This window comes from Anolis sagrei, chromosome 3, assembly GCF_037176765.1.
Source record: "Anolis sagrei isolate rAnoSag1 chromosome 3, rAnoSag1.mat, whole genome shotgun sequence".
Taxonomy (NCBI): Eukaryota; Metazoa; Chordata; class Lepidosauria; order Squamata; family Dactyloidae; genus Anolis; species Anolis sagrei.
Window position 1 is genome coordinate 126,177,634 of NC_090023.1, and position 23,900 is coordinate 126,201,533.

The 23,900-nt window shown below is 40.9% G+C and overlaps 1 protein-coding gene across 1 annotated transcript; it reads right to left on the reverse strand.

Annotated features, from left to right (window-relative positions):
* Window positions 1-1,744: 1,744 nt before the first annotated feature.
* Window positions 1,745-23,793, reverse strand: DCT (dopachrome tautomerase). The gene is made up of 8 exons (XM_060769494.2): window positions 23,240-23,793; window positions 16,345-16,644; window positions 14,374-14,474; window positions 11,784-11,950; window positions 10,700-10,879; window positions 10,469-10,604; window positions 5,984-6,185; window positions 1,745-4,900 (listed from the first exon to the last, which is right to left on the reverse strand). Exons 1-8 carry the CDS (start codon window positions 23,556-23,558, stop codon window positions 4,719-4,721), a joined length of 1,587 nt encoding a protein of 528 aa, XP_060625477.1. The 5' UTR covers window positions 23,559-23,793; the 3' UTR covers window positions 1,745-4,718.
* Window positions 23,794-23,900: the final 107 nt, after the last annotated feature.

Sequence of the window (23,900 nt, forward strand, 5' to 3'; positions counted from 1 at the left end):
TTACTTAGGCTTTTAAAATGTATGCTTAAAGCAGCCTTTTTTATTCTGAAGGGAAGGTACTCCCATTTAGAACTGATGTTGATGGAATTCTCAATGTAATTTCCTGCTGAAAACCCCTTCCTGAAGATGGGGGAAATAGCAACCATGGGATCGTTTTTCAAAAGAGCACAACAGCTGCATTTTTTTAAAGAGGAACATTTAAGCATTTTTGAAAATTTTCAAAACTGAGAATAATGTACCGTAAGTAACAAGGCATTCGTACTCTATAGGAATTTACCAATGAAAACCAGGACATGTGTGACCAAACAACATCAGAGTGTGATCAAAATGGCAAAAGTTATGAATGCGGGAGAACACAAGCTAGGAAAGACTGTAGCACTTTGGTTTTGCCTTAGCCTCTGGGTCCCCTTCCACACAACTGAATAAAATCACACATCTTATTTGAACTAGAATATATGGCAGTGTGGACTCAGATAACCCAGGGCCCATCTAGACAGTACCTTTGTCCCAGGAACTTTCACAGTAAACAGGAGGGTGGCCAGATGCCATTCCCTGTAAATGCAGAAGCAATTGCTACAAAAGGCAAAAAAAAAAAAAAAAAAAAAAAAACCTTGAGATTTCCAGGTGTGGGAATATTGCGGTTTTGAGTCAAATATGTGATTCTTTGAATGTCTGTATGTCCCTTCAATTAGAAATCATGGAGTTTTTAATCTGGGTTTGTTCCCAGGTTTTAGATGGTTGTTCCTGATTGGTCAGTTCCTAAAAAGAAGGTGAGAGTTGAGTAGAACGAAAAACTTTGTTTGTGTGCCAGAAACTTCATGAAATATGTGGAGGGCATAGTTTCTCTCACCAGGACAAAGTTGTGGACCCCTAGTCAATGTTGAACATCTTTTCACAATAAAAGCAATCACGAACAGATGTGTGTAACCCAGGAACAACACCCTGTCTGCACAGATGGCCCTGCAGTTTATATAACCCAAGAACTGAACTTATACAATGATTTAGATCTTCAAATATTTGCATCTTGATTTTTTTTAAAGGACATCTTGGGTGCCTCTAAATCTTGCAAGAAAGCATCAAGTCTGGACAATGGAGGCAGAAATCCCAGGACCAACAGATCTGTATGTGGACCTCTTCTGAAGTCCCAGAAATTTTTGCCCCTGTTTAAAAACCGTGATTCAGTGCTTTCTTGAAGCATTCCCAGTTCAAAGGAGATATTGTAGGATTTTCTGCCTTAATATTCTGGGTTATATGTTTGTGTGAAAAGGCCCTGGGAAAGGTGAGATTCTGCCCCCTCTTCTCTCTTCTCCCCACTGAGTTAACTGAGGCCCCTTCTACATTGCCATATAATCCAGTTCAAAATAGATAATCTGGATTTTAATGACAGCATAGAAGGGGCTTGTATGCAAACTATTTTTGAACTTTGACCTCAGTTTGAAACAACTGAAGCAAGCCAAGGGCAAAGAGGGAAAGTGGAGGAAGAGAGAGAGAGGTGGGGGATTTGTAAAAGCTGCTGAATAAGTGGGTTGATAGAGGATCAGTCATTGGGACTGTCCCTCCCAAATCAGGGCAGGTGAAGGGTAGGAGGCATTTGGACTTCAGATTGTATTGTTCATCATGAGGAAGAGGAAGGAAAGCTCTATTTAGAAAGTCTCTGTCATTTTGGGGCAAGCCACAGGAGGGCACCCTAAGCTTTTATACAGTGCATCTTTCGATTCCTGTTAAAAACAAAGATCCTTCAATGTTTAGGGATAGTCAATTTTATTCAATGAGTCAGAGTTGTGAGAAAGGAAAAAGAGACACTGTTTACATTTCTATTAGCATAATAGCATCTCTGCCCCAGGAGACAATGACTAAAAGCATCAACAACAGTGAAAGGCCTTTGGAGGGGGAAAATAACATTGTGTTCTGATGTAAAACTACTACAGATCTGTTAGAGAAGGATTTAATACAGATATCACAGCATATTTTATAACATGTACATGAATGCATGCAATGAGTAACATTGGCATAAATACATTTGTCATCTCTAACTAGAGAAGGCCCACTGAAATAAACTGGAATCATTATGTTGCCCCTTATGGAAGGCCCAATGTTTTCAATGGGAGTGGTTGAGTTAGAACACACAATTGACTCTGGCCCAAATTTTAGCAAAACCATTTCACTACCAAGCAATGACTAGCTGCACATGAAAAGCACCCTGCCACAGGTGGACACTGCACATCCATACTGAGTCCTATCGCTACAAAAGTATGAGATACCCATAGGTGCAACATGTATGGAGGAAAACCTACCACCTGGAGCTGCACCTATGTTGGGTACAATTATGTCTCCTAATTGATATTTGGGAGAGTTAGCTTTCATGTATGATCTATGGGAGTCCATGATGTAGCATGGTATGGAACAGACCATTGCATGCGGGCCAAAGGGAATTTCCCTGCTTATACTCCCCTGTGAAAAGGGGAGGAGATTGGGGGGGGGGGAGTATATGCCAAATATTTCTATCCCCCCAAAAAAATTGTTGTAAGAAAAGACATTGTGTCAGATCCAGAGACCCTTTCAAGAGGAACCATATAAGGAAACAGAGGCATTCAGACGTGAAAACCTAAGAGCAGGGCATATGGAGGTAGCAGAGATTTGTTGTAAGTTGGGAGTATTTTTGCACATTTTCATGTGCTTTGAGGGACTTCTTGTGAACATAAATTTTGAGAACATAAATTGCCTGAAAATCACACCCTTTTTGTAAAAAAAAATAAAGTGTTAGGCTTGGAAGAACTGGTGAACTGCTTCTGACTCATAGAGGTGGGATCCAGGGACCATGCAATATTCAGTAAATAGCAAGGCAATAAGTATTGCTTTACTTGCTTGCTGAGAAAGGCTTGCGGAGAGCCCATTCACACAGCACCTAAAACACAGGATTTTCCGAGTTAAAAGAGAGGTGACTACATGATACTAGCAATAAATCCATGCTGATTTGCAGCAACGGACAAAAAACAAAGGGTAAAAGGTCCCCTTTTATCCCGATTCTGGCCAGAAAGTATGCATATTTGCATCGTTGTATATCCCTGCACTCACAAAAAACATGTGATTTCCTTCCCTGCCCCTTGTGGAGACTTCTCCAGCACATGTCCACTTTTTAAAAACCTGAAACAGCTGATCAGCTGATTGGGCTGTGAAAGAGACACACGGCAGATTTAAAGGAAGCTTGAATGGAGAGTAATTAGAATTCTCTGAAACTCTTTATTTTATTAATATTAATATTAAACAGAGCTTGAATAAACAATTGGAGAAGAGATAAATCCGGTGGAAGTTATTTTTTAAAATTCCCTCCGTTGTGTGCTAAACCTCATATATGCACATGCAAATCTGCTTGTATTTATATTACGATATACACATGTGCATATATAGGGTCCAGTACATAACAAAGTGATTTTTTAAATAAAAAGAACCTTCTGTCAGTTGTCTCCCGTCCGCCCTCCATCTTGTTCCCATACAAAGGAAGCAGGGGAAGAAATTCCAGGACCCACAGGTCTGTGTGGGAACATGTTCTCAGGTCCCTCGTTTTTGTTTGCTTGTTTGTTTGTTTTGTCCTCCATTTAAAACCTGTATTTTTGTGCTGTCTGGACGTGCCCTCTCTTACCTTCCAACAAATGCCTGTGGCTATTGAAGCTGACAACACCAGTGGCAACCTGTTTGGTAGCCATGTTCTTACAAACATGCATCCAAATGCACTACTGCACACAGGAATTTATGGATCACTCTTTGTGTAGAAGGAAAACAATGCTGAGTCTGGTAAAACACAACATAATCAATACTCAAAATTGGCTAAATGTAGAGAAAGGGAGTAGCACTGATTACAGTTTTACCCAAGGAAGTGATTGTTTAAGCTCTGGGGACATGTTCTGTCCAACAGTTAGCACACTGTGCTAAGTAAATGTTGAAAGGGCAATAACAGGAAGAGGGCATGGAATAAAAACTGTGCTTTCCCCTATGATTATCGCATTCCAGTGCTATGGAGCTAAAGCACAGATGGATGAATTGCAGCCCAATCCATTTCTGTAGAATCCTACCACATGCTAAATCCATGATTGTGTTAAAATAGTTTAATTCTTCTTTGAAACAAGGTCATGTCCCCTCCTGTGTACCTTGCTTTGTCTTAAAGGAGTGGTTCTTAAACTTTGGTCCTCTAGATGTTTTTCAATTCCTAGAATTCCTAATTATTGACCAAGTCAGCTAGGACATTTGAAAGTGGATGTCAAAAAAACCCAGAGGACCAAAGTTTGGGAATTGCTGCTTTAAAGGGTTGAAAAAAGATGGGAGTTTTGAAATTAGAAGATGATGCTTACATATGCCTGGTTTGGGCAGGATGGTAATACAGTCCATGATAGTTCTAGGGGGGAGGAAACTGACCCATGGACCTTTCAAAGTTGACTGACTCTGATCTAAAGTATTGTGTGTGGTTTATGACAACATGTGTTCTAAATGTGTAGGTCAAATCTTAGCACCTTTGATGTCCACCTATGACATCACAAAATATCTGCACAGTGTTAATCTTCCAAGGGAATCCCCAGCACTAAAGCAGAAACAGTCAATGTAATGCAGCTGGCCAAGAACTGCATTATTATTATTATTATCATTATCATTATCATTATTATATTAGCCAACGTCTGACTCAAGGTTGATTCTTGGTGATAAACCATGAAAAAACACTATCCTCTTTAAGGATCTTCAGTGTATTTTTTGTTATTGAACCTTGCATTCATTAGAGGCTCAAATCCCTTCCTGTGCCTCCTATGCTGAAACAGGACGAGAAGTAGGACCAACACAACTAAAGCTATCAGAGATCCCCCGATGGTGGATCCAGCCATAAGTGCCCAAGCACGGGCCTCTCCAGATGGATCTAGAAAGACAGAAAAAGGGAGATCAGACTAGAAGTGTGTCACCATCCCAAGGTTATCCATTCATCTTCATAATCTTAAAAGAATTTCTCTCACACACGCATCCATTCTAACTACTGGTTTTTTATTGCCTCTCTATGCCACTCCAATAAGTCTGGCATTTTCTTTAAAGCATTTGTTCTAATGTTTCTTCAGACTTCTCCAAACAAGATGGCTGAGAACATGAATTTTAAAATTAAGACCTGTACTTTGGTTAATAATAATAATAATAATAATACTTTATTTATATCCCATGGGACTCGGTGCGACTTACATGAGGCCGAGCCCACAATACAACAATACAAGCAATACAAACAACAACAATACAATACAAAGCAATTAAAATAAATCTCATAACACAAAAAGCATAAACATTAAACAAAATACAGTGCACAATTAAAATCTATGGCTGGGCCAAATGTAATTAAAGTTTAAAAATAATGCTAGGCATGAGCAAGATACAGGAGGTAGGGCATTGATAGAGACATACAAGCAGTCCCAAATCGATATAAAGTGCTTTTTGGGGACATAATGCTAAGGGTTCGTTATTCTGGGAAGGCACACTGGAACATCCACGTTTTCAAGCTCCTGAGATTGCTGAGATTGCTTCAAACACTGTGAGTGGCACACAAAAAATACATATGCAAGGATTACAGGATTCCTTCCTTAAAGCATCTGTCTAAATTCAGATGTACTTCAGGTTGATTAAAATGAAGGTGTTTTCCAAATTCTACACAAGACCGACCCAATGTGAATGACTTCTAGATGTGTAGAACTAAAGTTCCCATCATCCCCAGGAAGCTGTACAGTATTGTAAACAGGGACACAGCCTCGCTACTTCTGTTTGGTTTACTTTCCTATGAATATTTCTGATCCTTATTAGGCCTTCTGAAGAGTAGTGTGTGTGTCTGTGTCATACAAGGCATGCACATTTGTGCTGAAAGAATGAGGACAAGTTAGTTTGCAGCTGTAGAACTAGAAGTGGGTGCAAGATGCTGATGGTAGTAAGTTCTGGGAGAAACCGGAGTCATTCTGATGAATATTACCTGGCAGTTCAATGGCATAGCTGTAGCCAAAATCTGCTGCAGGAAGGAACATTTCCTCATTGGTGATGGGAGGGAAGAAAGGTACCATGTTGAACATCTGGTTGTGACCAATAGGAGCTAACTCCTGAGGCCACGCAGAGTCAGCAGGGCGAAATCGTTTCATCCATTCGTCAAAAATGGCATCAGTAAAGGAATGGAGGACCTGGAAGTTCAATTTACAATGACATTAAATTCTAATTAAAATGACTAGAAAAGTATGCTACTATCAGGTTGAGTATCTCTTATCTAGAATGATTGGACTAGAAGTGTCCTATAGTTTGGATTTTGAGGAATTTTGGAATACAGGCAGTTCCCAAGTGACAAACAAAGTATATTCTGTAAGTTTGTTCTTAAGTTGAATTTGTATGTATGTTGGAACAGGTACATTTTAAAGTGTAACACCAGCTCTGTGTATGTGAATGTGTGTGTGTATCGATATGTATATGTATGTATATGTATGTGTGTGTGCAGGGAAGGGTTTACAACCTTGTGCAGTTTGCTTTGCTGTCTGTGACCCTCTTCAGAAGATTTCACACCACTTTCTGTCCCTGTGAGAACTGGATTTTGGAAAATTTAGCTTGATGTGGAAACAAGGATTGGTGAGAAAGAGTCAGCGGAGACATCTTTTCCCCATGATAACTCTTCCAGGAGTAAATTTCTCTTCTTAGGGGTAGATTTCTCTCGCTTCCTGTTGTCTCACCCCCATTCTTAACTATGAGTCATTTGTAAGTCAGATGTTTGTAACTCAGGGACTGACTGTACTTGTTTATACACAATGAGAAATATTGAAAAAGGGACTCAAGTCTAAACGTGAAATTCATTCATGATTCATATAAATCTTCTACACTCAGCCTGAAGGTAATTTTTACAATATTTGCAATAATATTGTGCATGAACCACCAGTCGGCAAAGGTTACACGATCTCAGCCACCCATGTGGAGAAATTTGATTTTCAAATATTCTAGATAAGACATGCTCAACTTGTATTGGACAATAGCAATACAAGGCCAGAGATTATGTGTGGAAATTGATAAAAAAATATTTTTCTTTGGGTATTAAGTCCCTTTTAGAACATGCCTTGAAAGAATCTCCCTGCAGTTCATCTTCCTTAAGGACTGTTACCAAATACTGTGAAGCTTTACCACAGCCACTAGAGGGACTTCTACATACACTACATACACTTCTTTATGCTTCCAGAACACTGAATGCCAATTTTCTGAGTAAAATAGCATTGCAGGCTCATAAATCATTATTTTCTCCTCACCTTTAGGGGTTTTTCTTTTGGAGGGAGGGTTGACTCATGAAGAGAAAACTCTTGCAGTGAACATTCACAAAGATGTGAACATTTGCACATAATTTTCACATCATAGTAATAAAAACAACATGGTCTTTGTTCTTTAGCTCTTTATAAAATTAAAATCACATTTATCTTCATTTTGTATACAAATGATCTGACTGCATGATTGTTTTGCCTCATTGCTGTCTTTTAAATAGCTAAATGTAAAGGTTAATGAACACATCAAGCTGTTTTCTGATATTCACTTCTAATATCCCTCGGATTTTTTGGACCCCAATTCCCATCTCCATACAGTGTGGCCAACTTCTAGCCGTTGTCACTCAGAATATTTGAAGAGCATCAGATTGCTTAATCTTATAGGATTTATAATCTTATAAACCAATGGGATTTTAGACTGCATGAATAGGAGACTAGTGTCTAGATCCAGGGAAGTCATGCTACCCCTCTATTTTGCCTTGGTCAGACCAGTTCTGGGCACTGCAATTGAAGAGAGATGTTGACAAGCTGGAATTTGTCCAGAGGAGGGCAACTAAAATGATCAAGAGTCTGGAGAACAAGCCCTATGAGGAGCGGCTTAAAGAACTGACCTGTTTAGCCTGGAAAGAGAAGGCTGAGAGAAGGCATGATAAGGGTCATGTATAAATATGTGAAGTCATAGGGAGGAGGGTGCAAGCTTGTTTTATGCTGCCCTGGAGACTAGGACGTTGAACAATGGCTTCAAACTACAAGAAAGGAGATTCCACCTGAACATTAGGAAGAACTTCCTAACCATGAGAACTGTTCAGCGGTGGAACTCTCTGTCCCAGAGTGTGGTGGAGGCTCCTTCTTTTGAGCCTTTTAAACAGAGGCTGGATGGCCATCTGTTGTGGGTGCTGTGAATGTGATTTTCCTGCTTCTTGGCAGGAGGTGGGCTAGATGGCCCACGAGGTCTCTTCCAATTCTATGATTATATGATTCTGTGACAGTGTTTCCCAAATTCTGGTCTTCAAGGTGTTTGGGGATGAATCTCTGATCATTGGCCAAGGTGCCAAGAACTCCTGGGATTTAAGGTCCCAGATACCTGGAAGACTAGAGTTTTGAAATCATTGCTGTAGAGCAGGCATCCTCAAACTGTGGGGGCCTGTTTGGGACTCCAACTCCCATAAGCCTTAGCTAGCTTGTTCAAAGTTCAGGAATTGTACAGCAAGATGCCTGCTGTAAAGTCTCTGTAGTCCCGCCTTCACAGTTGAATAGCTTATTAACTTGACATCTCAAATAAGGAGCATGACCCCAAGTCACTGAATGCAAAATGTAGCTAAATACCAAGTTTGTGATGGCTCCCAAGGCTTCAGATACATATTGATGGATGGCTGTATCCCTGTTGGTGGCCCAGTTGAAGGAGCTGAACCTATTCTGAGGCCAATCTATGGCAATTTAGATAATTCCTTTCAAATTTGGGCTAAAAGCTAGAGTGGATTCACTGTCATATGGCTACACCAAGACTCCTTCCCAGTTGTGAGATGCTTTTTAATTATTTAAGTAGCGGAGTTGGCATATAGGATGCTCTGAATGCAAAGTATTTGTTTTACCAGTACCATATCTGTCCCTTGATCATGTTTGCAGAAAAAGGGGATTAACCCAACAAAATATGCATCCATTGATTTCTAAGTTCAATAACTTTATCTCTCAGGCTGCAGTTTTCAACATTCTTACTAATGAACACAGTGAAACTAAGGGCCCTTCCAGACATAGCTAAATCCCAGAAGGAACTGGGATAATAAATCCCAGATCCTCCCAGGATTTAGTTCCCACACCCAACTCAAACCCCTACATGCCCTCTTGGGTCAAACAGATATTAACCCAGGAGGGCATCCAGCCACCCCCAGCCCCCCAGCCCCCCCCCCCAAAACTTACCTGAGGGGCCTGCTGGTAGTGCAGGCCCCTCCGGAGAGCTCTCCTGCCATGCTAAAATAACACATCAGGAGGTGGGCGTAAGGAGTTTTGGAGGGGAAATGAGGGGCTGGGAGGGGAGGCTGGGGGCTCTTGGAGCTTGAAGAACTGGGATCACTGTGGGAATTGACTCTCTTCATTCTGCCACTTCCTTGCTCTGAAACATAACCTATAGCACCTGGCAGTCATTGGCAGTTTTACATCCAAGTGCAAACCAAAACTGACACTGCTAAGCTTCTAAGATTAGATGAGATCTTGTGCCTTTAAGATTGCCTAGCATTAAAAAACTGTGTCTCCTGAACATAATTTTCATGCAAGTGCAGAATAAAAATTTTCCTAGACAAAGAAGTCTTGGTTTTTGTGGGGCAGCAGAAGTAGTAATTAATGGCAATAGGATTGGAGGATAAGATAGATTTAAATTGTACTTAGGCTATGCTGAGTGGGAACACTGAGAATATATTATTATATTATATTATGAAAAGAAGATGTTATTTCCATTCACATTCCTGAAACTGAAATGGTGTTCCAATTGACAAAAGTTCCCATCTAGGTGTATTCATTCAAAACCTTATCAACTCAGCCTTCCCAATATGGTGTTGGACTGCAACACCCACGATGATTTCCCAGAACATCTGGAGAGCTGCCTTATGACCTCCGCAGGACTTGCAATCAAGTAAATTGGGGGCTAAACCTGACAATAAGCTGGTTAAACTTTTGAAACTTCTTTCTCCACCTTTCTCCCATGCCACATGCCCCTGCACTGAGAATGGCTGAATCCTGTTGGATTCAGTGGAAGTCCATTATGGGATCATACCCTAGATCAGTGTTTCTCAAACTGTGTTCCTCTAGGTGTTTTGGACTCCCAGAAATCTCAGCCAGTTTACCAGCTGTTAGGATTTGTGGGAGCTGAAGTCCAAAACATCTGGAGGAGAACAGTTTGAGAAACACTGCAATAAATGTAAAACTATGTACAGTACATGTTTTTAAAATGTAACTTGTACTGGTGTTTGTTCAAAAAGTAAGTTCAAGGGACCTAATCCTGCATCAGTCAAGAGTTAGCTCTGTCCTCCACAGCATTTCTGATCTAGATCAGATAAGGTACAAACTGTAATCTGTTTCTGGATATGTTAATTTGACCTACAGAGCCTTTGGCTATGATGACTGTTAACACCAGGTTGGAGACTCTGGTTGAAGGAAACCAAAGAAGAATAAGAACATACCACAAAGACAGGATCATTCACTGCTGAGTGAGGGAGAGCACCCGTTCCATTCAGAACAGAGTGAACCAAGTTATGGAGACTCACGACTGGAATGTCCAAGGTCCCATCTGGTTTCTCAAAGCCTTCCAAAGCATTCCTGTGGCAGAAAACAAGAGAAGTAAAACATTACCACCTGACCTGAAATAAATGTCATAGTTAAGCAAAATGATCTGTTGCAAATAAAGAACAAACCTAAAACTAGAAGTAGAATTCCGAAAGAAAGGTGCCTTATCAAAATCTTGAAGAGAGAGACACTTCTGAACATCTTCCATGGTTGGTAGCTGATCACCAGGTTTGCTAAATGGGCTCCTCTGCAGAAGACCTTCATTGGTTCCATTACATAATTTCACACGACGGTTATAATCATCCAAACTTAGGTTTCAAACAGAAATATAGACAGCAGTTAGATTAGATGTTTATGCCAAGTGTTGCTCTATTTGGTCATAACAGGACAAACTCAGACTGCAAACATAAATTGACAGATTAATTAACATACAATGAATTTAACTCTCAGAATTCACCAGCCACACATATTTTTGTGAGAGAGTTTGGGTTCTGCCTACTTTTGACTGGTCCTGCCCATTTTTTGGTTCTCATTTCACCCATGACTGGCACAAAAGACTATCATGGTATTGTCCTCAGTCATGGAACAATCAACTTCAATAGGGAGTTTCTGATTCTGGTTGGGTTAAGGCCAGCCACAGCTCAAAAGTAAGAAATAATAGATTTTCTTGAGTGGGTAAAACTTAAAGCAAATGCTTTAAATCTCCTCCTTGTAATCATATCAGAGGTAGAGCAAGGAGACACAAGCTTGCTTCTACGCAAGACTTTTATCCCATCATTGCCCTGCTATATTCACATAAATTTATAAGGCATCCAGAAATTATCTCCTATTCATAGTGATTCTTCCCACTTCTTTTTTCCATTAAGGAAAAAAGTAAGTATAGTTGAGCAAAACTCTCTGATTTCTGGAAATATGAATCCTTCACCTGGAATTATCCCACTTTTTTATCACATAACCTTAAACTATAGTGTGGCTTTAAATCCAAACCAAATCTCAAGCTGCCTATTCTTTACTGAACTGGACATTATCCTACTTTTCCACCAATATTTTTTAATGGCACCTAATTTGGGATTTTGATACAACATACAACATTTATATGCAGGTAATAAACATTATTAAGTTGTTACAAGACAGATCAGACTAACAATGAAATAAATAGATTAAAAGATGGCCACACATCTTAACATTATAATGTTGTTAAACTTCAGTTACCTGTTACATACTATCTCCCATTGTGAAAACCTTGAATTTTGACTTATGAGGCTTGGGTTGTCTGTTCTTGATGCTCCAAAAAGTTGGTCAGTGCACACATCACACTCGTTTCTGCCCGTTGCAAAATTCCAATAAGGCAATGCAAAGGACTCATTGCCAATCATCCGCTAAATGCCATGGGTTGGAGGAGAGAGATGGAGGATAGCTTAAGCGTGTTTGTGTTGGAAGAGTTGCTGTTTTGTGGGGAGAGGCTAGCAAGGATGGGTAAATCAATACATGTTTTACAGTATGCAACCTGAGAACGCACAGACATATAAAAACACACACTGGTCACCTTAAATATTGAAGTACTGATGCATAGCATACCATAATGCAGTGTTTTCCAAAGTGGGAAATATTACCCCTGGAGGGCACTGGAATGATCCAGGGGGTAGTATTAGTCTGGGGTGCAACTGGGGATATTGAATGAAAATAGGGGGGCATCAAAACATAAAGAAAGACTAAACTTTTGAAAAACTGTTCATACATGTGTCATCTGTTGCGTAACAGAGTTAATGTCGTAGCGGTTATTTTCCAAATGAACATACAAAATGCAAGTTGTAACCAATCAGTAGCCAAACCCACCTGACAAGCAAGTGTTGGCAGGCGAGCATGTCATGCATTGTCAGGAAGTCAGGCATGCATTGGCAGGAATATGTGGGTGTAATGACTTGTTTACAATACAGTATTATAAATAGGTGACTTGTTGGAAATTTAATTTAGATTGTTTTTGAACGGTGTGACTAAATTTTAATTCATGCTGCTGACAAAAATACAGCTAAACATTATTAAATTGATAGCAGCACACCAGTGATCCTTCTTATTTAGGCATATTTTTAATGTTATTTGTAATTTTCATTGTAATATTATCCTTTGTTATCTCAATTTTCTGTGTATAGTTGATTTTCATAAATAATTTTATAATTTCAAGCTTCAAGATGTATTGCTTACAACAACATCTTAGGCCCCTTCCACACAGCTGAAAAAAAATTCACATTTTCTGCTTTGAACTGGAATATATGGCAGTGTGGACTCAGATAACCCAGTTCAAAGCAGATACTGTGGGATTTTCGGCCTTGATATTCTGGGTTATATGGCTGTGTGGAAGGGCCCTTACTTAACTATGTTGTAGGATTTAGGTATAAATCTAAAGACATAAAAGAATGCAAATTTGCCACAGTGTTTTTCTGTTCGTTCATTTAAAGAAGGTACATTTCCAGAGGAACACCAAATATTTTTTTCCTGAAAAGGGGTTGTTGTTGTTCATTCGTTCAGTCGTCTCCGACTCTTCGTGACCTCATGGACCAGCCCACGCCAGAGCTCCCTGTCGGCCGTTACCACCCTCAGCTCCCTCAAGGTCAGTCCAGTCACTTCAAGGATGCCATCCATCCATCTTGCCCTTGGTCGGCCCCTCTTCCTTTTGCCTTCCACTTTCCCCAGCATAATTGTCTTCTCTAGGCTTTCCTGTCTCCTCATGAAAAGGGGATGCTAGGTCAAATAAGTTTTGGAACCTCTGTCATAATGCAAAGGGATTCGTGATAATACAAAAGCTGTGATCAAACAATACTGTTGTCATTGCCTTTAAGCTCCAACAGCATATTCACAATAGTTACTTACTCTTCAGTTATGAAATGCCACTCGATTGTACCAAGGTGTATGCCCTCAACCCAGTGGTTCGCAACCTGTGGGTCCCCTGGTGTTTTGGCCTATAACTCCCAGAAATCCCAGACAGTTTACCAGCTGTTAGGATTTCTGGGAGTTGAAGGCCAAAACATCTGGAGATCTGCAGGTTGAGAACCACTGCCTCAGCCAATGAGCATCCAGGGGCCACTTGGCCACTACTTGGCTGCAGTCAATTCCTGGATCCTCTGGCTGCTTACTAGGAAGGTGCCTTATGCAACAAGGCAGTGAATACCTCCTTCCACAATGCTCCTCCAGTTACATCTTCATATAAAAACTGCTGCCAACAACTTACTTTTTCAAAGTAATGTTTTAGGCTTTGAGAATTTTGGGTAAAAAATCATCCAAAAGTGAAACAGTTTTCTCCATTCCTACATTGCTTCCAGCTGCTTCTAAAATCCTGGAATTGCTGGTTTTGTTAGGGAAGAGGCAGGAAAGAATGTAAAATGATTTGAGAACAAAGCCTACTTCCTTTGAATAAAAGGATTTTAAAAACAAAACGGAACTTTGTGAGACTCCAGAAAAGTAAATGATTAATTCAGGGATAGATAGAAGGTTATAAAAGTTATTGATTGTGTAGAAGAGTTGTTTAGAGAAAAGCATTATCACCCCACGCATGCACACACCCCTTACCTATCCATACACAAGCATGAGGATGTTCTGAAAACAAATCCCTCAATTATGTTCTTAAAACCCCACTAGTTTGCCTCCCTTCTTACTTTGATTGGGTGGACCTTGGCATCAGGATATCTGTTGAGCTGTCCACTGTAGATTACTATGCTGAGAATCCTTCCCTTCTCATGGTGTTGTGAAGTATACTAGCTGTAACAGTCATATCTTCCAAACACATAGAAATACACATTTTACTAACCTGCAAGTCTCTTTCCAGTAGCAGCAAGTGATACCTGTGCCAAGAAACAAAGGCAGGTCCTTGATGGGAGAAATCTATTGCTGTGAAAGGACGGCCTGGTCCTGCAGACAGAACAGTAGAGTCATTCAAATCAGAAAGTGTAGATTTATACATGCCTATTGGAAATAACTAAATGCAACATTGACAACATTAGAATTGAGTGGAATAAAGAGTTAAGAGTATCCTGTAGAAATCAAGCAACTGAAGGCTGCTCTACCTTCAATATATAAAATGTATTTAGATTAAAAATTGGGTTTAGTTCAGCAAAAATTGCTGTTATTGAATAAACACACTTGTATATCTTTAGGAAGAAATTGTTTAATTGAACTAAATGTTGACAATGCAATGAGTTGTGGAGAAACTTTAAGAAGGACATGAAGGTCCAACACCAAAAGGTTTAAGGTGATAGAAGCCCTTTCATGCTGCACAGTTATAGCACAACAGTTCCACTTTAATTGCCGTAACAACATATTGTGGAATCCAAGAGTTTGTCATTTGGTAAGAGGCACAAGAGTTCTCTGGCTGAGAATATGAAAGGCCTGCACTTCAAATCTCACGAAAGTTACCATCCAGTTAAAGTGGAATATAACACTATAACTGTGTATCATGAATTGACATAGGCATGATAATAATCCCTGCTATTCTTCACTAGTATGGTGTTGCAGCTTGAAGGTTACACTACAGCTGTGAAGACCAGGGTTCTTCATGGAGACACACTGGGTTACCTTGGGCTAGTCAAACATTCCCAGCTTCAGAAAACTCCTTAGGGTCAGAAATTACTTAAAGACACACAACAACAAATTCTTCACAGTTGTCCTTGCATATACATATATAGCTTCAGCACAAATTTATGACCCTATGCATGTATGAATGGAAAGGGGGGCTCCAAGCAGGGGCATCATGGGGACCAGAGGAAGAGGGTCCAATAAGAGGAGCCTATTCAATCCCATCCTTCAAAAATTTGATTCCAAACCTGTAGAAGACTCTTAATCTGACACACAACCTTATGTGTGTTGGGTGCTACACTGCATAAATCTGATAGGCCTTACATCAGTAGTGCAGAACACACAGCTCTCCCAAGATTATTAGACTCCAGTGTCAATCATCTTTATCCATCTTACCCATGGTGAAGGGTGAGGGGAGAAGCAGCACGATTATCTAAAGAGCAACATGTTCCCCACTCCCACCTTATAGCAACAATTCTTCCCATTTGGTAATATACTGTTATCTCTAGTTTATTACAGTATAAAAATACATTCTGAAAGCCATGTATCACTTTCTGGAAATTAGCATCACTTTCTGGCCCTGGATGTGATCTGCCAAACTGGGTGCAGGTTATGCAAGCTGATCTGTAGCAAAGTATGCCTCTCTGTCTCTCTCTTCATCACACTAGAGAAGGTCTCTCTCTCTCTCTCTCTCTCTCTCATCTATCTGTCTTTTGTCCATCCTTGCTCCTGAGTTTTTAATGGCGTCTTCCCAGCTTGAAAATGTGAGAACAAGTTTTCATATTAGACACATTTCATCCACTGGTCTGAATGTTCCATTTAATATTTTTTATCTTTTCTGTTGTCAAATCTCATTCCCTGGGTTTTTAATGGCTGGGAAGACGCCATTAAAAACTCAGGAGCAAGGATGGACAAAAGACAGATAGATGAGAGAGAGAGAGAGAGAGAGAGAGAGAGACCTTCTCTAGTGTGATGAAGAGAGAGACAGAGAGGCATACTTTGCTACAGATCAGCTTGCATAACCTGCACCCAGTTTGGCAGATCACATCCAGGGCCAGAAAGTGATGCTAATTTCCAGAAAGTGATACATGGCTTTCAGAATGTTCCATTTAATATTTTTTATCTTTTCTGTTGTCAAATCTCATTCCCTTGGATGAGTGGATTTGTTTCACCTTTTACCCAACTCTCTAGAATGGAAAACACCAACCTAAGAGTGTGTCTCGGACAGAGTAATAGTGAAGCCACACATAGAAATTATAAATGCTGCAATTTGCAACTTGTGGGTCATTTCCAGTAGGACCAAGCAGACTCAACCAGTGCTCAGTAGCAATCACATAATCTGGATGGACAGTTGTCTTGGCCTGGTTTAGAGTATCCAAGAATTGTTCTCGCTCTTCCTCAGTCAAAGCATGGATATTCTTCCGGACAACCAAGGGCTTCTTTTCATCACAGTTAGGCCCCTTCCAGCCAAATTTGCAGTCTCCACAGTTATAGCCAGCAAAATTTCCTGCATTAGAAAAGAATGTAAGTTATGCCTCAGCATATATATATATGAATAAGCAAACAAAATAATGCAGAAAAAATGTCCACCAAATGTTTGCCATTTGGACATGATGAAGGTGCTACTACAATATCACTGTGATGCCATGAATTGCCAGAGCTGTCCCAAGACATTTTTCTATCTGAAGAGAAGGAAAGAAATAGTGCCTGACACATTCACTTCCAACATTTCACCTCAACATCAGACTGGCAGCTGCTTCTTAATTTAACAGTTTAACAGTAGTGGGACTGCATCAGAGCTTTTTACAGCACAACTCCCAGAAAACCCCAGCCAGATCTCCACAGTATCTTCAACCACCACTTCTGAAGTTAATTGACGACTATAAGGGGATGCACACCTCTGTGTTCCAACAATGCCAGGGCTCCCACATCTCATGGCCTGCCTGGCCTGTTTCCTAATGGAACATTATCTGGAATATGACATCAGATCAGATCATATGATGTGTGATCTTGGATATTAGTACTATAATGAGCAAGTTTGTTACATTTAAAACCTATGAAATATAGTCTTTAGTAAGAGACAGAAGTAATGAGAAATGCATTGTTCATCTTTGCCATGAATATAGACAGACCTAGCCAGCCAGGAACATCCTTTTATGAAGGACCTCTGTCGCTACTGCCCAATCTTCTTCAATTGCCCTGTTCTCCCTGTCATAGAGTTGGAAGAGAACACATGGGCCATCTAATATGACCCCCTGCCATGCAGGAAAGCACAATTATCCCTGACAGATGGCCATCCAGCCTCTATTTAAAAGCCTCCAAGAAAGGAGCCTCCACCACACTCAGAGGCAGAGAGTTCCACTACTGAGCAGCTTTTGCAGTCAGGATGTTCTTCCTAACATTCAGGGTGAATCTTCTTTCTGTATTTTGAGAATTACTCTCCCTGTCTTGCCTCACTCAGCCATAGAATCTTCTGGAGAAAGCTTTCCTTCCACCCCACTATTGTCTTAGGCTTGTCTAGTGAGGCTACAGATGAGAGGTTTCTTGGTAGCTCTAACTCCTTTCTCAAATGGGCTCAATTGGTTTCCTTCCTCGCTTTTTTCATCAGTAGATCAAGATCTTCTGATTTCAACAGGCCTTCAACTCTGAACTGGTTGGGATAGAAAGATATACAAGGGCTGTGCTGTTTTAATATGTAGTAAGTGCTTTATGGGGTTTTCATTGTTTTCATTGTTTTAAAATAATGTCTTAAGGTAATGTTTTAATTGAATTGATTATTTAATTTTTTTAAAAAAAAATACCACACATTGTTATAGCTATTTTATTTTAACTTCCGTCATATGCGACTGTGTGCCATATTTTGGGAGAAAAGTGGGGTATACAGTACAACCACTGTATCTGCAATGGATATGTTCCTGGACTTTGAGTGGATATGTGAAACAACAAATAATAAATAATGAATTCAATTATTATCAGTGGGATGAATGATGGAGGTATTGATAAGAGGGTATAACTTTTACAACAGGCATGGGCAAACTTTGGCCCTCCAGGTGTTTTGGACTTCAACTCCCACAATTCCTAACAGCCTCAGGTCCCTTCCACTTAAGCATCTGAGGGAGGAAAGTAAAGGGCCTGAGGCTGTTAGGAATTGTGGGAATTGAAGTCCAAAATACCTAGGTGGCTGAAGTTTGCCCATACCTGTTTTACAAGATGCCCTAAATGAAAAAGTGGATAAGTAAAATCATGTATATTGGTTCTGGGGATATAGGGGTTCATGTTCTTTCTGAGAGTTGCCAGAGGCATCTGGTTAGCCAGTATGGGTAACCAGACTAAACAGGACTAAACAGGACTTTGACACAGAGATTGGAATGCTACTTTGGGGGGGGGGGGGGGGGACAGTTCCCAGAATCCCTCATTAAACATGGTCAAGTAGGAGAAACTGAAGACTGTAATTCCCCCCATAATATCTTTCCCGAGTGCTTCTTTGGTCTTATCCAGTAATGGTTTCTTATGTTATATCCTTATAACGAGATAAGACTGTTTATAAGTGAATCTCATGAGACTGTCAAATAACACAGAGCCAGCTTTGTCAACACATTTTCATCTCAGAGTAAAATCGCTTATCTTTACAGTCAGTCTTTTGTATGCACAGATTCTGCATCCTCAGATTCAGTCATGACTGCTTGAAAATGTTCCAAAACAAACTCCAAAAGCAAACTTTGATGTTGCCATAAAGGACATTTTACTACACACAGGATATGATGGGACATGAGTATCCATAGATTTTGGTATCTATGGTGAATCTTGGAACCAAACCCCAGCAGATACCAAGAGCTACTATATTGCTTATAATGCATGTATCACTTATAACAAGGAGCCCCCACTAGTGCAGTGGATTAAATCCTTGTGCCGTCAGGACCAAAGACTGACAGGACGGAGGTTCAAATCCAAGGAGAGCACAGATGAGCTCTGTCAGCTCTGGCTCCTCGTGCGGGGACATGAAAGAAGCTTCCCACAAGGATGGTAAAACATCAAAACATCCGGCCATCTCCTGGGCAACATCCTTGCAGATGGCCAATTCTCTCACACCAGAAGCAACTTGCAGTTTCTCAAGGCGCTCCTGACACACATACAAAAAGCTTATAAAAAGTAATATAAGAGACAAATAATATAAGCATTAAGGAGGGCAAACTATCTATAAGAGGAAAAAAGGTGCTTAGATCAACATTTCACTAGCATACAAGGGAACTTATTGCTTGCACAAAAGAGGCATTATATAGAATAAGCCTTCCAAGAGAAATAATGTGAGATAATTGCTTGTAATTGCATTCATGACCTCTGCCCCAAATCAGTTGACTCGCCGCAATGTATTCAAACAATAATCCCTTACAATAAGTATTAAGAGAGGAAATCAAGGGTAGGTCACACTTTCATATTTAATTACCCAAGTATTATAGTAGTAAGTGAACTGGGCAATGTCCAAGACACACAGTACAATTGTGCACTGATTCTTCTTCTCTGTTGCCACATAACATACATTTCATTGTAACTACATTACAGTTCCCATTCATTCCTCAAGCCAGTTAAGCTGGAGTCCTCTTTAAAATGAACCTGCAGTGTTTGTAAGCTCCTACATCCCAATGTAGTTGCTGTCTTCTTGTACTTTTCAGGCTCCCAGACATTGATATTCTGGTCAGGAGGGAAGTAGGGTAAAGAGATAAGAATGTATGTTAAGCTCCTACAGGTCCACAAATAGTTTGCTGCCAAAAATCCTGTGCAACATATAGAAGACATCTGGAATCTTGCTTGAACACTCATGACTGAGCACCACACCAACCTCCACCACTGTAGAGAATGGGGGATCAGCCATGTATCTCACAGTGATGTTGCCATTGATGGGCAGTGATACTAGTCCTACCATTGACATCCAGCACTTGAGGCCTTCATAATAGAAGGGCCCTCTGAGTTGCTATATATGGTTGATGGGCCCCAAGCTATATAGGATTACTTTAAATGAGTGGGTATAGATGTTATCTCACCAGTGGTATTATCTTTCCACAGTGGTGGGATTTCATGCTGCTGTAGGCAAGAGACTATGAGGATCCTCTATGCCAGAAAGAGTTTTGCTAACAATGTGCCAAACTGCTACAGGATAGGAACAGTAGCGGTGGGTGTGGGAGTGAGTGTTCGTGCGTGCAGGATGACACTGCTGAAGAATCTCTCAGAGACAACAGGGTCACCAAATCTAACACTGGTAATTACTGCACAGACTGAGACGTGATAAGCCCATTTTGAATGTCTTTAACCACGCAGACCCTGTGATGAGACAATCCAAAATGCAATAAGAGATAGTGCCAAAAGATAAAACTCCCAGGTCACATGGCACTTAGCAAATTACTGGGAGATAGGGAGAGGACAACTACAGATAGTATTGTGGCTAATGATACAACTGAACACAAGCCCAAAAGAATTTCAGGCATTGACATGTATAGAGGTGCAAAGAAAGTCTGCAGCTGGATAACACATATTTAGGGAACACGAAATATAAGAGGCGTGAATCAGGAGAAGCTAGACATAGTAAACAAGGAATGGCACATCTAAACATTACAGTACTCAGGGTAATTGAGCTAAAGTGGACTGGAATGAGGCACTTTGAGCCAGATAATTACACAGGCAATGAAAACTTAAGAAGAAATTGGGTGACATTAATAGTGTAGAGAGAGATATCAAAAGCAGTCAAAGGGTGTCCTGTTGGGCTTTAGATTAAATAAATAAATAAATGCTGCAGTGGAGCCCCTGCTGAGACATCTGAAATATCCAGTCAGGCCAGCTGAGTAAGCCTTTGGCATCTGGTGGGATTTGGTTTCAGGAAAAATCCATGGATACTCATCCCATTACATCCACTGGCAAAGTAAAATGGTGTCCCTTATATAAATTGACAAAATTAAAATCTGCTTTTTAAAATCTTTGGGTGGGGGGACACTTTCAAGCCATGAATAGGTGAATCCATGGGCCCTTCCACACAGACCTTTATCCCAGAATATCAAGGCAGAAAATCCTACCATCTGAGTGTGGGCTCAAATAACGCAGCTCAAAGCAGATATTGTGGGATTTTCTGCCTTGATATTCTGGGAAATAGGGCTATGTAGAAGGGCCTCTTGTCTACAGAAGGATGATTGTTCTGATGCTAAGCTTAAAGCTGCATTCAGTATGCAGTGTACCTGAACATTCCCCAAATGCTGATGTTCCTAGTTGTTCCAATTCCAGACACACCCTCCCCATTTCTCCCCTCCTTATCACACTAAATGGCTCTCGCATTTAGCCAACCCCATCCATCTTTGCTACGGGGAGCAATGGGGGTGTATCTACTAAGAGGCTCCTAGGGCAGCAAGTCTCCAGGGGTGCATCCAGACAGCACCTAAAGTTGCACACCCTCTTGTGTTTTCCCCTGAGGTGTCCAGACAACGTCTCAAGGAAAAACTAATTATTTTTTGTACAAAGCAAGAAAACCCTGTTTTGTGGCGAATGAATTTGATATTGGAAAGATTCTGGTCTTCCTGAAAGATCTGGGCCAAATCCAGCATGGTGAGTGTCTGGACAGCTTCCTTGGAAGCTGAGGGGGCTATCTGCACAGCCCTCTCACATTTGAATCAGCCCGGAAAAAATGAGACGGCTCTAACCACCTCCACAAAACCCCTCAAAAACGGGGTGGGGGAAGTAAAATAACTTACTTGACCACCATTAAAGTGCTGCTGGCCCCCTCCTGGCATGTAGGAATGATGCACCAGGAGAAAGGGGAGAAGGAGGAAAATCACTCTTGCCCCCCTTCTACTGGTGCATAATTCCTATGTGCCAGGAGAGGACCGGCAACACTTTAATGGCAGCCAGGTAAGCTTTTTTACCCCACCCCCCATTTTAAGGGGTTTTGGAGATGGGTGTGAGTGTCTCCCTGTTCTCCAGAAGGTTCTAGGAGGGCATGTGGACACCCCACCCCAGAAAAGCAGCCACTTTCTGGGATGTGTGTGGACTAGAATCCGGACAGAATCACGTTTTTAAAACGCAATTACGCCCAGGTTAAAGGGTTGTGTGGAACCACCCACAGTCTCTTCCCAGCTTTCAGTCAGCCAAGGAACAAAGTAGAAAACAAAGCAGGAATGCTTTTCCCAAATCTCTTCCCTTCATGCATAGACAGGAACCTCTTTCCTGCTTGGCCCTAAGCCACCACTCTAGCCAAGAGGTGCCTACATGGCTGGCTGATCAACTCATGGTCATCCATCAGTGGCCTCCACCCAGCATGCAGGACTGCTGCTCTTAAACTGAACTCCCACCCCTGTGCAACTGCATTCCTAGCAATCATCTTTCATTCAAAGAGAACTGAAGTCTATTTAGATTTTCCATAGAATTTTTCACAACTCAGAAAAAGTGGGTTGCGTATAATATCACCTTGATTTGGATCAAATCTTGGAGCAGACCACTGAAATCAATTGAGCTTTATGTCTAAAGCTGAGTTCAGCCCTTTACAGTGTCCTTTTATTTTTCCAAATAGTTGATAAGATTCATGAAATAACAAATGTAGACATGAAGGAAAGTAAACTCATAGTCATCTGTTCTAAATATAAGGATTGTAACTGCCTAAAACAGATACCTAGCAAAGTTCTAAAAATCCTATGTTAAATATATTGAAACACAAATCTGAAAACATTGATTTAAAAATGTACACCTGCAGTCCTTTCCTTATTGTTTCTCTAGCATTTTCAGACCATGGGACAGAGAGTGGGAGCGAAGTTGCAGAACTAATAGCCATTAATCTTCAACAGAAAAAGTCGGGATACTAATGTGATCAGACATACAGGTAGAGCAACAGTAAGAGTGCATTTGCATTTCAGATACATAAAAGTTAGCAGAACGAATGGTGCTTTATAGAATATTATAGAAATTGGAAGAGTGAGTTTTGGTGTACAATTCTCAGAATCCCAAATTATCTGATGCTGCCTCAGGGATTCTGGGGATGACAGTGCAAAGAATTAATCTTCCCAAGCTGCGGTTCTTGTGCACTTTTCCCAGAACTAAAGATTCCTCCCACCCCACCCCCCTCTTCTCACCTGTGCACTGGCAACTTCTATTGAAGAACTTCAGTGGCCATCGTTCCCGGTCATCCACATTGCGGAGAGTGTAGGGGCCACTCCAGGGTTTTGTGTCCACCTGCACCTCTTTACAATCACCCCTGCCTTGCTTTGAACCACACACGTTGTCAGGATCGGACCCCAAGACTGGGCAGCACTGCTTGGACTGAAGCATCTCCACTGTCATACAAGCCCGAGGGAATTGCGCTTCAGCTTTGGGAGGCCAAAGAAGGTTCAGGCAACCTAAGAACAAACCGCACAGCAACCATGGCCTCTCCAAGTGCAGCAGGAAAGCCATGGGCGTCAGGGGACAGAGATTGTATGAATCTAACGATTCAGCTGATGTAGCTCTCTGTGGCAGGGAAGAAAGATTTTTATGAATAGCCTCTGAGCTGAACAAGTGAGCTAGCTTATACCTGACCAAATGAGAGATTGCTTTTTTCCTGACATGCACCGCCTACTGAGTTTGAATTTGGGGTGTTTGCTTAATCCTTGGCGAGAATGTGGAGCGCAGGGAGACAGTTGAGCTCTTTGTGTTCCAAGAAGCCATAGCTGAGGGGCTTTATTTTTGGGGTCAGCAGCACATCATAATTGGAAGGATTAGCTTTCTACAAACCCTCATGTTTAGCACGTGACACAA

What these genes read in the sequence shown, in the direction of transcription:
- DCT (XM_060769494.2), bottom strand. Translation starts at nt 23,558, where the DNA reads ATGGCTTTCCTGCTGCACTTGGAGAGGCCATGGTTGCTGTGCGGTTTG. An exon ending in TAGAAGTTGCCAGTGCACAG is followed by an intron (nt 16,645 to 23,239) that starts GTGAGAAGAGGG and finishes TTTCTAATGCAG; the next exon opens with GAAATTTTGCTGGCTATAAC. An exon ending in TACTGGAAAGAGACTTGCAG is followed by an intron (nt 11,951 to 14,373) that starts GTTAGTAAAATG and finishes CATGGCATTTAG; the next exon opens with CGGATGATTGGCAATGAGTC.